This window comes from Colobus angolensis, unplaced genomic scaffold (genome assembly GCF_000951035.1).
Source record: "Colobus angolensis palliatus isolate OR3802 unplaced genomic scaffold, Cang.pa_1.0 Scaffold73, whole genome shotgun sequence".
NCBI classification, from domain to species: Eukaryota; Metazoa; Chordata; class Mammalia; order Primates; family Cercopithecidae; genus Colobus; species Colobus angolensis.
Genome location: NW_012121043.1, coordinates 7641025 through 7656224, shown reverse-complemented (window position 1 = coordinate 7656224; position 15200 = coordinate 7641025). Strand labels below are relative to the sequence as shown.

The 15200-nt window shown below is 35.5% G+C and overlaps 2 protein-coding genes across 5 annotated transcripts in view; one reads left to right on the top strand and one right to left on the bottom strand.

The window, feature by feature from the left end:
• Positions 1 to 15200, bottom strand: part of ARL13B (ADP-ribosylation factor-like 13B) — a 75995-nt gene that overhangs the window by 22865 nt on the left and 37930 nt on the right. The gene's annotated exons all lie outside the window — the stretch shown is intronic.
• The window catches only part of STX19 (syntaxin 19), a 17998-nt gene continuing 3364 nt past the window's right edge, over positions 567 to 15200 (top strand). Inside the window, exon 1 of the mRNA XM_011927605.1 lies at positions 567 to 811. Coding sequence (XP_011782995.1) covers positions 732 to 811 — 80 coding nt within the window. The 5' untranslated portion in view covers positions 567 to 731. The remainder of the gene's footprint in view (positions 812 to 15200) is intronic.

Below are 15200 nucleotides of genomic sequence, written 5' to 3'. Positions count from 1 at the left end.
GTATAAATTAATTTTGAGTTGTGATATTGACAAAATAAATGATTTAACATATATTGCTGGATAACTTTAGTTCTATATAAAATTTATTTTAAAATAAAAACAGCAGGCATAATAAAAAGTAAAAAAAACACAAAAAATTAAAAGTAAAGTGGGATGAATGGTTTACAGACATGAGCTCTTTCCTGGATGTTCCCCTTCTGAAATTCTATGATTTTATGAGCTAAGCTCTTATGGGACTTCCTAAAATAGGACAGATTTCAACCATTTTAAAGTAAATGGAACAAAAAAAGCCTTTACACCAAGCTTCTTTTCATTCCTATTTAATTCTATATTTTTAGCAAGTTTTGATATCTATAGAAAAGAAAGTAACCTTTGTTTAAACACAAATCCCTTTTCTTAGAATAATATATTACATATATAACGCAGGATTAAATTTGCAGATCCAATGCCACATACTCTACGTAGGCAGTTTAACAAGGACTTCCTGTTACCAACTAGCTCCAATGAAAATGATCTTCCTTTAATCTAAAGAACAGCCATCTAACAGGCAGAACCGGATTCTCCAGGTGTGAAGTAAGCAATCTATTTTCACTTGCTATTAACAGCAAAAGTACAACTTTATCTCTTATTTGACTTCATTATTTGACTTTCAATTAACAACATGGAAACTATACAGAAATTAGCCTGTGCCCTATAAGATAGAGATTTAGATAAATTGCTCAAAACATTACATGAGATGTTCAGATTTTCTCTCAAAGGCAGGACTCCAACACGGCAGGTGGAATACCAACAAAAGGAAGAAGACAGAAAGGTAAATAAACGACTCTTTTTTGTACCTTTTAATATGAGGTATCCATAGACTGAAATCTGGTTATACTGGTACATTTAAAAATCGCTCAACAAATAATGAAGGTTACTTGTTTTACTCAGATTTGGACAGGGGTGCCGGTAGCTGATTTGTTCACATATATTACTGACATGCTGACTGGGATCTGGGTATAAAGCTCTTGAAAATAGACTACTATAATAAAAATCAACTTCAGAGGAAAGAAAAATTTTTTTAAGTCTCTTAAAAAGTAAGCTCTCATTTTAGAAATACTAGAAAGTCAGATGTAAAAACAAATCTAAAATTATTTCTTTTATACACTATGAATGTGCTTACTTCAGAGAACATTTTTATATTTAACTCTGAAAAGCAGCTTATACCCAAATTTGACACATACATATAACCTTAAAAATCTAAGATAATTTGCTATAATGGTCTTAATTGCTTCATTGTTGTTTACTAGACTCTTCTAAAATTTAAAAAATTAGAAAATAATCTTGTGAAAGGGCTACCACAAAATATCGAAGTATTTACTAACCTTTATAATATTTCAACTAGTACATTAAAAGTACTTAAGTTACACCATTTAACATAAGGGTTACCATTTAATTGATAGCTTGAAAAATTTAAATCAGCATCATTTCAATACAACATATGTAGATAGGTTAGATACTTTCAAAGTTATAATTGTTACTAAGTTAGAATTTAATAAATATTCCATTTCAAATCAAAATAATAATGACTTTTATATGTATTTTAAAGGTGGACTTGAGAATTGGCCATATAATACCTAGAACACATTATCTTCATAGCTATGCAGTTTTAAATGCAATATAAAAATCATTTTATGTATGTACAGGTTACTTGAATCAGATAAAAGCTCAAAAATTATACAAGTCTTATATTTAAATAAAATGATCTTAATATTTTGTTAAACAAGTTAATTCTTTAACTTATTTACACTAAATAAAAAGTAGGAAAAAAGCATTGAAAGCTTACATTGCAAAAAGAAAGTCAGATAATTCAAAATTAGACAATATATGCAATTTGTATTTCTTTTAGTTTTTAGAAACTACTATTTGGCCCTCACTTTAGCAGTCAAAGAGGTTAACATTACAGTAAGATCCTCTGCTTTCATTTGCACTAGAAAAATGTTGCAAGTTGACTTTATATACAAAAGCAACAGAATATTCTGTTTTCTCTTGGGTAAAAACTGGTCACACTTCTTGAAATGTTTTCTTGAAATGTTTTATTTAATCATTACAGTAACTATCAAAAGAAATGGCCTACTTTTAAAAAAATCTATACATACACTAAGTATCTATCCCAGGGCATATTTCTTAAAGTACTAGGTAATTTTTACTCATGTTTCTATTTCTAGGGATTTTCAGTGTCTGTAATAGGGCAGAGAACCTTTTATTTGAGTTGAGTCACACCAGTTTACTTTTCTATTTCCCAGAACAAGTTGTCAAAGCTGATTATCACACATACGAGTTATTGTTCTTTCTTTTTTAAATATCATGTTTAAGTTCACAGATACAGTTATTGCTAGTAAAATCCAAAACTGTAAAGCAATGCTGTAAGTTAAACATAATAAAAGATGATTCATATTTGTATATAATTCTTCCAACGTAATAAATTTAAGGCACAGAACAGACTGCACAAAATAGAAATTTCATCAATTTCACCTAGTCTAAGCAAGTAAATGATTTCACAACTATGAGCTTCATATTTTATGCTTATATGAATCCTGTCCTTGCATGTTTTAAATTCTAATATGCATATTTGTCTTACTTTGCCTAGTATTCTAATTAATGAAGATATAAGATCAATAAATTGGATAGTTATACATATAGTTATGAGTATGCAACTACTAGAAAATGCAATTTATATATAGCATATAAACATATCTGAGTACCTATCTTAAGTCAATTTCTACACAGATGAACAAGGATTTAGGGAAACATTCTCAATTATGTTAATTCTGTAAAGGTAAGCAACTATGACTTCAGTCAAAATGCACAGATACAGAAGTTACTCCCTCTTTCTGTAAACATACAGAATTTGATGTAATCATAAGTTTAAAAAAGACGAATTTTAAAACAACATCACTAAATTTTACAGTAAAAAAGAGACGTTTTCAGGTGCTAGAAATGATAAGGAAACATACTTAAAGCCAAAATGAAGAGTAGTAATTAAACCTAATTCCACGGGGCAAATACTTTACCTTAAAGCTGAGGTTTGGAGTTTGCTGCATTACAAGGAACTAAAACTGAGTTTCCTAGATGAAGCAGTTAACTAGGAATAATACAACATAATCTGTATACAAAGACAGAAATAACTCTGTTGACTTGCCCAGGATTATAGCAGGAAGTGAGATCCACTTAGGCTACAAAAATCACTAGAGAAAAATAAGGCCTACATTATCCTACCTGTGCTATAATGCGCAAACTCCATGGGGCGTTGGCAGTGACAATCAAAAAAATAGCCTCAGTGTGTCCATAATTTATCAGGACACTCAGAGCATTCTTGTATAACTCCCCAATGAAGCTAGGCTACTGACGAATTTCACTAAATGCACTTGCTCACCTTTAACAAAGTGACCACCAGTCAGTGACCACAGCAAACATGGGAAGTCACTCCTAAGAAATTAGAAATAACCTAATAATGTAAAGGATCTTTCACATAAATATTCTCTAAATGTTCAAAAGAAATACAGACATAGGATTCATTAACCAAGACAAACACAGTATAACCTTTATAGCTCACTTTAAACATCATTTACATAATATGCATGCCATGATGTATAACACTGAAAGGAAACCTGATTCTATTTCCATGTTTTGCCTTGAATAGCAATAATGTATACAGATCTAAAAAAAAAGCAGGATATTTTCTTGTTTTTTGCTTGTAAATTTATTAAGATTAATAAATACAAAGGACATATTAATATATTTTAAAGGGCTCCTTAAAGTACCTTTTATTCAAATAAAAAAGTGTGGTGCTTGTTCAGGGAACATTACATGAATAAAAATTCAGGAAAAAGCCACCTTTATACAGGTCAGACTCAAATATCCTGCTTTCCAAAATCAGTGGCAGTAAAATGCACCTTCTCAAAGGCACTTCACAGGAAAATTTACCTTCCCAAAAGCCTGTGTACACTGTGCTCCGACATCAATTTGAAATATCATCTATTTCTTAAAATATTTTAAAACTATGATGCTTTAGAAAAAAGCTTTTTTGATTACTTTATTTCTAATTTTTTAAAAAAGAGGCTGGGTATACTGGCTCATGCCTATAATCCCAACACTTTAGGAGGTTGAGGCGGGAAGACTGCTTGAGCCCAGGAGTTCGAGATCAGCCTGGGCAACATAGCAAGACCTCATCTTTACAAAAAATTTTAAAAAAAGCACAGTGGCATGCAACTGTAGTCCCAGCTACTCGGGAGGCTGAGGGGGAAGGATCACTTGAGTCTGGGAGGAAGAGGCTGCAGTGAGCCGCAATTGAGCCACTGTACTCTAGCCTGGGTGATAGAGTGAGATGGTATCTCAAAAATAAAACAAAGCAACACACCCAGAAAAGGAGAAAGATCTTTCCAGTCATAAAACCGTTAGAGGGAGTTGTTTCAGGATTTGTTCCAAACCATGCAATCAAGGAGAAAGTTCAAGACGTTGTAGTTCTTGAGGAATGTGAAAACTAAAGATTGTTAAAAGCTACTGAGCCACTGTATAAATATAGGACTTAATTTTCATGAATACAAAATCAAAATCTTTTGTTTGATGCCACTTTCTCTTTCTCTCTCCTCTGAGTTTCTAACACTTACTCTTTCTTTTTTAGGGGTGCAAGTCAGTTTAAAAAAAAATGATGTAGCAACTAGCACTTCAGCTATATATGCTGTAGCTTTAAGAATTCATAGTCAAGGTAGAAGGATCCCTTGAGGCTAGGAGTTCAAGACCAGCCTGGACAACAGAGTGAGATCCTTTCTCTATTAATTTATTAATTTTTAAAAAATAATTCATAGTGACAAGCTAGTATAAGAGAATGAAACAGAAATCTGGTTAGATGACTATGACTTGAAGCAGAAGAAAATATAAGAATCCCAATCTCCATGTAGTACCAAAGATAAAATTCACTATTTCTTAGAGAGACTTTCTGTAAACATGTCTGTGAGATCCAAATTATTTTTCTTTTATAGTGTAAAGTGATCAATTTGATCTGATTAAAGAGCCTAATAAAGCTTCAAACATTACTTTAGATACTATACACTATTATCTCCTGCTGAATTTTTTTCTTTTAAATAGATATAGTATGTATATTAGTAATATAATACAGTATTTGATATAGATAAACATTATTTGTGTATATTTCACTAGGATAATCAATTTCTACTAAACACACAATAGGGGAAAAAGAACAGATTTGCAATCAAGTAGACATGTCTAAACGAAGGCTCTGCCACCTTTTAGTTGTGTGGCCTTAGGCAAGTCACTTTAAAATTCCCCTTATTTGGACATTGCTTTTCTTGGACTGGACTGCTTCTTTAATTTTCTTAATGTCTGAAAGGCCATGAAAATAATACAAAGAAAATGGAGAAACTAAAGTTATTAAAGAAATTATTTTTAAAAAAGCAAGTCCCTAAATACATGAGTTTGTAGGTTGAAAAGACCAACCAAATGTTTACCAAATAAATGCATCAAGACCTACCCCAGATCACATTATTGTGAAATTTCAGAACACCAGGAATATGAAAAGAAAAGGTCAAGAATTTCATGAAAGGAAATATAAAAACCAGTCTACAAAATATCAGAAAACAGAGGGCAGAACATTCAGGGGTAACAAAACTAGAAGATGTGGTAACAAAACTTTCAAAATTTTGAGGGAATATAATTTCAAACTGAAAATTTTATCCACAGAAAATATAGTATTCAAGTATAGGACAGAATAAAAATATTTTCAGTAATGCAAATTATCACTGCATTTATATTTGGAAAAGAAGCTATGGTACACTCCCAAATCAAGGAGATAAACCAAGAAAGGTGAGGAACTGGAAATCAAAAAGAGAGAATAGACAAGAGGAAAAAAAAATTCTAACACAATCAAATTACACTAGAGGTTCCAGGAAAGGAGCCTCAAAAGATGAATAAAATGAAATAAAACAAAACTATATACAGTCTATATTTAAGTATGTCAAGAGGATATTTTCAATTCACTTCAGTTTTAGAATGAACTAGTGATGCATATGTACAAAATTAAGCAGGTGAAAAACGCTGGTAATTAATATTTTTTTAAAAAAGTTTAAATGTTATATGTTTCTTGATCTATGTGGTAGTTACATGGATGTATTTACTTTGTGAAAAATCATCATAATGTACCTTTATGCTCTGGGGACTTTCTGTATATGTATAAATATGTCAACAAGAAGTTTTCTTAAATATATTCATCTTCTATCTCTATCCATTGAAAAAACTTAGAAATAACTTTAAAAATTATTTGAGAAAGGAAATACAGCCACAGTACCTTAGGTGACTCACATATAAATAGTATTTGGGTAGTCATAATAATGTAAACACAAAATATTGATTAACCAAAATTTGTGATATAACTGTATTAAAAGGGGGAAGCTGAGGGAAGAATGGGGGTATGAGAGAAAATTAAATCTATATCTTCCATAGGAGAAACTCAATATAATAACTAAAACCAAAGAAGCAGCCAGGTGTGGTGGCTCACACCTGTAATCCCAGCACTTTGGGAGGCTGAGGCAGGTGGATCACTTGAGGTCAGGAGTTCAAGACCAGCTGGCCAACATGGTGAAACCCCGTCTTTATTATACAAAAAATAGCTAGGCGTGGTGGCAGGAGCCTGTAATTTCAGATACTCAGGAGGCTGAGGCAGGAGAATCACTTGAACCTGGGAGGAGGAAGTTGCAGTGAACTGAGATCACATCATTGCACTCCAGCCTGGGCAACAAGAGCAAAACTCTGTCTCAAAAAATAAATAAATAAATAAAATAAAATAAAACTGAAGAAGCAAAAATACCTACGCATGCAAATTACCTAGAAATAGGAGTTTAGACGTAACATGTAGCTAAGGAGCTGAAAATGACTGCCTTTATGACTGCCTTTAAGGAATGGAGAATTGGAAAGAGGATGTGGTAGGGAAGGCAAGGGTCAGATATGTATCTTTAGAAGCCTTGATATGACTTGATTTGTTAACCTGTGTACATGCATTATTAATTTGAGGGAAAAATAACATTTTTAAAAAGCTTATTTAAAAAGTTTATGGCTACATTAAATGTGACATGATATCTTCAACAATTTGGGGAAGAATTTATTTTCAGCATCAATATGGTAATACTAGAAAGAGCTTACAGATTAGGAAGTCATAAATACCACTAAACCAAAAAATGAACACTAGGAAGCTACACAAGATAAATCACTAAGCCAACTTACTTTAACGTCAAATTTTCTCTATACTGAAGACTAGTTCTTATCAGATGTATGTAATAAAACATGGATGATAATTCTGCTTTCACAAAGTTGCCACATGGTAAAAAGTTTCCACAATTAATTCCCAATAGTTTTATGTGTCTTTAAGTATCTGTACCAGGATAATCATCAAATATTTTACACAATATTTGGCCAGGAATGGTGGTTCATGCCTGTAATCCCAGCACTTTGGGAGGCTGAGGCGGGCAGATCACTTGAGGTCAGGAGTTCAAGACCAGTCTGGCCAACACGGTGAAACCTTGTCTCTACTAAAAATACAAAAATTAGCTGGGCATGGTGGTGGGCACCTCAGGCACTCCGGAGGCTGATGCAGGAGAATCGCTTTGAACCCAGGAGGTGGAGATTGCAGTGAGCTAAGATCATGACACTGCACTCCAGCCTGAGTGACAGAGCGAGACCGTCTCAAAATATACATATATTATATAATATTAAACACAGAAGAAAAAAACTTTTTAACACCCAAAATTGGTAATTCTTTCTATATTACCTTCTAATATTCCTTCTGACTAATCTTCCTTTCATAATTTTTCCAGGTCTAGTATCATTCACAGCTTATTTTTTTACTTGGATCTTATAAAAACACTAGCTTTGGTTAGTTCTACTCTGAAGGTAGAGAAACTGTTCCTTGCCAGTAAAGTAAAATATAGACAATAAAAATATGCAGAGGAAGAGGGGTATGGAATCTCTTTCCAGCTTAGTCCCCTATTACATAAATTGCACTGACTGCACTTTTTTACCTTTGCTGTAGCAAATCAGTGGCAAAAACAAAACACTACTAGCTATTTGAATTAAATATTTAAAATAGGTAAAATAAATAGTAGAATGCTCTAAGTGCATTTCAGCAACAAAAACTTGCTCTTAAATATTTCCCACCAATACTTAAAATGCTCAGCAACATAGTTATGTGGCAATAAAGTAATGTAGCAAATGTTTCTGAATAAACTTTTAATATCTATAAAACACCTTTTCCTGACAAAAACAGATTTCAAGGTCTTATCCCTTGTGAGGCTCTTTTCCCAATCACTTAACTGACCTAATTGCCTCTTTTCAGAACTCACCCTAGACGATCTAACACCACTGAAAAAGCTTTATAGCATAGTAAAGCTATGCTATACTATAGTGAAGTTACTATGCTCTAGGATGCTATAGTACAGTGACACATACTCTGCTATAGTAAAAAGTTGAGTCCTTCAAACTATACTGCCAGAATCTGAATCTCAACTCTACCACTAGCTGACAACATGGTTCAATTACTAAAGCTGAGATCTTAATTTCATTATCTATAGAATAGAGATCATGACAATACTTGTTCTTATAAGAACATACAACACACTTAGAACAGTGCCTGGCACATATTAAGAGCTCAAGTAAATCTAAGATATCAAGATCTCAACATGAGAACTCAAGTAAATATAAGACTCATCAAGGTGTTGGGAAAGAATAAAGACCCTCTACTTTCTCCTCCAAATATTAACTCTATGAGGTACCAGAATGAATAAAAACCCTTGACTTCATGGAGTTAATATTGGGAGGAGAAAGTAGACAATTAAGTTAATATAAATAAGTAAAATATATGGTATGTTAAATAGTGAAAAATGCTAAGAAAAATAAAGCTGGGAAGGGTCAGAGAGCTGAGAGAAGGTATAGTCCAAGATACGGTGACCAAGAACATCCTAACTCAGAGAGTGACATTTCAGTAAGGACTGGGTTGGAGAAATACGTCACATACTACATGGGAAAGAATACTTCAAACAGAAGAGAAGGCAAGTGCCACGGCCCTAAAGCCAGGTGGTGCCGGATTTGTGTGAGAACAGCAAGGACAGTGAGACTGAAGCAGAGCAAGGGAGAGTTGTAGGAGATGAGGTCAGAGGGGTGACAGGAGGGTGAAGTCACTGTGGAGTTTTGTAGGCTGTAGTTTTTCCTCTAAGAGATAATTCCAAAGGTGGATTTTAGGCACAGGAATGACATGGTCTAACCTACATTTTAACGCTGAATTCTGTGTTAAGACCAAAGGTTTGTGGTGGGGGCAGTTTGGGGGTAGTTGGTACAAAAAGGAAACAAGGAGAACACTCAGGAGACTACCATAACAATCAAGATGAAAAATAACAGGGAGTTGGCCGGGTGCAGTGGCTCACGCCTGTAATCCCAGCACTTTGGGAGTCTGAGAGGGGTGGATCATGAGGTCAGGAGTTCAAGACAAGCCTTAGCAATATGGTGAAACCCTGTCTCTACTAAAAATACAAAAATTAGCCAGGCGTGGAGGCACGTGCCTGTAGTCCCAGCTACTTGGGAGGCTGAGGCAGAAGGATTGAACCCAGGAGACAGAGGTTGTAGTGAACCAAGATCGTGCCACTGCACTCGAGCCTAGGCAACAAAGCAAGACTCTGTCTCAAAAATAAAAAATAAAAATAACAGGGACTTGAACCAGGGAGATGGTAAGAGGTGGCTAGGTCCAAATACATTTTGAAAGAGATGTTGATAAGACTTGCTATGTTTGCATATGAAGTATAGGAAAAAAAAAAAGTCAAGAATGACTTCCGGCCAGGCGTGGTGGCTCATGCCTATAATCCCGGCACTTTGGGAGGCCGAAGAGGGTGGATCACCTAAAGGTCAGGAGTTTGTGATCAACCCGGCCAACATGGTGAAACCCTGTCACTAATAAAAATACCTGTCACTAATAAAAACCCTGTCACTAATAAAAAAAATTAGCTGGGCGTGGTGGCACATGCCTGTAGTCTCAGCTACTTGGGAGGCTGAGGTGGGAGAATCACTTGAACCTGGAAGGCAGAGGTTGCAGTGAGCCGAGACCGCACCACTACGCTCCAGCCTGGGGGACAGAGCGAGACTCGGTCTCAAAAAACATACAAACAAAAGAAGACTTCCGAGTCTCTGGTCTGAGCAACTGAAAAAACAGAGTTGCCAGAAGAGAGATGGGGCAATTTATGGGTTCAGAGGAAGATTATGAGCTCATTTTGGACAGAGGCATTCAAATGCAGCTGCCAGGTAGGTAGTTTTTTAAGAGCAACCTAGACTGGAGATACAAATTTGGGTCACCAGCTTATGAACAGCATTTAATGCCGTGAGTCTAAAAAATGATGGATAAATATAAGACTGAGTCTAAATTCTTCCAATATTTACAGGTGGGGGAGATAAGGAGTGGCCAGGAAAAAGAAAATAGTGATAAAGGAAGAGCCAAAAAGGTAAGGGAAAAAAACAGGAGAAATACTTTTCTTCAAAGTGTTTCAAGAAAAGATTGTGTTCAGTGCTGATGGGTTAAACTTATCAAGTCCTATTGCTTCTACTTCCAAAAATATATCCTAATGGTTCCCATTTACTCCATCTCTATCATTAAAGTCTCTTCTGTGAACTACTCCCACCCACTCCCCAAGAAACTATTCTCTATATAGAAAGCAACAACATCTTTTAAAAATATAAATCAGGGCCAGGCATGGTGGCTCATGCCTGTGATCTTAGCACTCTGGGAGGACAAGGTGGACAGATGGCTTGAGCCCAGGAGTTCAAGACCAGCCTGGACAACATAGCGACACCTTGTTTCAGTTTAAAAAAATTTTAAATTACATATCAAAAAGAAAAAAATATATACAAATCATGTCAATATCCTATTTAACTGTCTTCTACTGCACCTAGAATAAAATCTAAACTCCTTCCTTTGGCCCACAAGCCCTTTATGATGTGGTCCATGCCTACCTTTCTACTTCATTCTTCCCATGTTACTCTTCTCATTCCTTTCTATCTACATTCACTTTGTTCTTATGCAATAACTCTGTTCCTAAAACATATCAGTCTCATTCACTGCCTTGACACCCCAACTCCTATACCTAGAATATACTCCCTTGGCTCTTCATCTGCCTGGCTTCTCAACATTTAGTCTCACATTTCAAATATCTGCTTAGAGAGACCCTGCCTGATTATTATATCAAAACCTAAAATTATCCTATTTATCTTTTAAATTGTATATTGTCCTTCTCACCCTAAATTATAAATTCCTCAAGGACAGGAGGAATTTATATACTTTATATACTTATATAACTGTAAATTAAATATATACTACAGCATTTAAAACTTTACATATAGTAGACTTCCATGATTATTTCACAAAATACCAGTCCTTTAAAACCAAAGGAATATTATCAGGACATTGGTTTAACCTTTTACCCAAAACAGGCACCACTTCTGTAACATGCCTGATGGGAGTCATCATTCAAGAACATCTTGAAAATCTCCAGTGATAGCAAATTCAGCACCTCATGAGGCAGCTCATTTCATCTTGGGAAAGCAATATTTGTTTGAAAAGTCTTCTTTACAAATTGAATCAAACCTCTTTCCATGTAATTTCCATCCGCTGCCCTTTGGAGTTATGCCAAGTAAGTCTAATCCCACTTGCATATACAGATCTTTGTGTTTTAGAAGATAGTTGTATACACACCCTGTATCTTCTCTTTTACAGAACAAATATTACCATTTGTTTCAATGAGTCTCCATTTGGCATGGTTTTCAAATCTCATCCTTTCCATGCTAGTTTGGTAATTCCTAATTTACGAATTTCCATCTCAAAATATGCTCAGAAGTTCCGAGTTCCCCTTACCCTTTCAATTTGCTCTGAATAGCATAGAGTAGGTAGAGTTTAGTTTATCCATACATCAGACTACTATTTATAAAAGTATAATGACTATTCTGATAGTTCTGACAGAAAGCTTAATTAGCCTGGGTAAGTGGCTCACACCTGTAATCCCAGCACTTTGGGAGGCTGAGGCAGGTGGATCACTTGAGGTCAGGAGTTCAAGACCAGCTGGCCAACATGGTGAAACCCCGTCTTTATTATACAAAAAATAGCTAGGCGTGGTGGCAGGAGCCTGTAATTTCAGATACTCAGGAGGCTGAGGCAGGAGAATCACTTGAACCTGGGAGGAGGAAGTTGCAGTGAACTGAGATCACATCATTGCACTCCAGCCTGGGCAACAAGAGCAAAACTCTGTCTCAAAAAATAAATAAATAAATAAAATAAAATAAAACTGAAGAAGCAAAAATACCTACGCATGCAAATTACCTAGAAATAGGAGTTTAGACGTAACATGTAGCTAAGGAGCTGAAAATGACTGCCTTTATGACTGCCTTTAAGGAATGGAGAATTGGAAAGAGGATGTGGTAGGGAAGGCAAGGGTCAGATATGTATCTTTAGAAGCCTTGATATGACTTGATTTGTTAACCTGTGTACATGCATTATTAATTTGAGGGAAAAATAACATTTTTAAAAAGCTTATTTAAAAAGTTTATGGCTACATTAAATGTGACATGATATCTTCAACAATTTGGGGAAGAATTTATTTTCAGCATCAATATGGTAATACTAGAAAGAGCTTACAGATTAGGAAGTCATAAATACCACTAAACCAAAAAATGAACACTAGGAAGCTACACAAGATAAATCACTAAGCCAACTTACTTTAACGTCAAATTTTCTCTATACTGAAGACTAGTTCTTATCAGATGTATGTAATAAAACATGGATGATAATTCTGCTTTCACAAAGTTGCCACATGGTAAAAAGTTTCCACAATTAATTCCCAATAGTTTTATGTGTCTTTAAGTATCTGTACCAGGATAATCATCAAATATTTTACACAATATTTGGCCAGGAATGGTGGTTCATGCCTGTAATCCCAGCACTTTGGGAGGCTGAGGCGGGCAGATCACTTGAGGTCAGGAGTTCAAGACCAGTCTGGCCAACACGGTGAAACCTTGTCTCTACTAAAAATACAAAAATTAGCTGGGCATGGTGGTGGGCACCTCAGGCACTCCGGAGGCTGATGCAGGAGAATCGCTTTGAACCCAGGAGGTGGAGATTGCAGTGAGCTAAGATCATGACACTGCACTCCAGCCTGAGTGACAGAGCGAGACCGTCTCAAAATATACATATATTATATAATATTAAACACAGAAGAAAAAAACTTTTTAACACCCAAAATTGGTAATTCTTTCTATATTACCTTCTAATATTCCTTCTGACTAATCTTCCTTTCATAATTTTTCCAGGTCTAGTATCATTCACAGCTTATTTTTTTACTTGGATCTTATAAAAACACTAGCTTTGGTTAGTTCTACTCTGAAGGTAGAGAAACTGTTCCTTGCCAGTAAAGTAAAATATAGACAATAAAAATATGCAGAGGAAGAGGGGTATGGAATCTCTTTCCAGCTTAGTCCCCTATTACATAAATTGCACTGACTGCACTTTTTTACCTTTGCTGTAGCAAATCAGTGGCAAAAACAAAACACTACTAGCTATTTGAATTAAATATTTAAAATAGGTAAAATAAATAGTAGAATGCTCTAAGTGCATTTCAGCAACAAAAACTTGCTCTTAAATATTTCCCACCAATACTTAAAATGCTCAGCAACATAGTTATGTGGCAATAAAGTAATGTAGCAAATGTTTCTGAATAAACTTTTAATATCTATAAAACACCTTTTCCTGACAAAAACAGATTTCAAGGTCTTATCCCTTGTGAGGCTCTTTTCCCAACCACTTAACTGACCTAATTGCCTCTTTTCAGAACTCACCCTAGACGATCTAACACCACTGAAAAAGCTTTATAGCATAGTAAAGCTATGCTATACTATAGTGAAGTTACTATGCTCTAGGATGCTATAGTACAGTGACACATACTCTGCTATAGTAAAAAGTTGAGTCCTTCAAACTATACTGCCAGAATCTGAATCTCAACTCTACCACTAGCTGACAACATGGTTCAATTACTAAAGCTGAGATCTTAATTTCATTATCTATAGAATAGAGATCATGACAATACTTGTTCTTATAAGAACATACAACACACTTAGAACAGTGCCTGGCACATATTAAGAGCTCAAGTAAATCTAAGATATCAAGATCTCAACATGAGAACTCAAGTAAATATAAGACTCATCAAGGTGTTGGGAAAGAATAAAGACCCTCTACTTTCTCCTCCAAATATTAACTCTATGAGGTACCAGAATGAATAAAAACCCTTGACTTCATGGAGTTAATATTGGGAGGAGAAAGTAGACAATTAAGTTAATATAAATAAGTAAAATATATGGTATGTTAAATAGTGAAAAATGCTAAGAAAAATAAAGCTGGGAAGGGTCAGAGAGCTGAGAGAAGGTATAGTCCAAGATACGGTGACCAAGAACATCCTAACTCAGAGAGTGACATTTCAGTAAGGACTGGGTTGGAGAAATACGTCACATACTACATGGGAAAGAATACTTCAAACAGAAGAGAAGGCAAGTGCCACGGCCCTAAAGCCAGGTGGTGCCGGATTTGTGTGAGAACAGCAAGGACAGTGAGACTGAAGCAGAGCAAGGGAGAGTTGTAGGAGATGAGGTCAGAGGGGTGACAGGAGGGTGAAGTCACTGTGGAGTTTTGTAGGCTGTAGTTTTTCCTCTAAGAGATAATTCCAAAGGTGGATTTTAGGCACAGGAATGACATGGTCTAACCTACATTTTAACGCTGAATTCTGTGTTAAGACCAAAGGTTTGTGGTGGGGGCAGTTTGGGGGTAGTTGGTACAAAAAGGAAACAAGGAGAACACTCAGGAGACTACCATAACAATCAAGATGAAAAATAACAGGGAGTTGGCCGGGTGCAGTGGCTCACGCCTGTAATCCCAGCACTTTGGGAGTCTGAGAGGGGTGGATCATGAGGTCAGGAGTTCAAGACAAGCCTTAGCAATATGGTGAAACCCTGTCTCTACTAAAAATACAAAAATTAGCCAGGCGTGGAGGCACGTGCCTGTAGTCCCAGCTACTTGGGAGGCTGAGGCAGAAGGATTGAACCCAGGAGACAGAGGTTGTAGTGAACCAAGATCG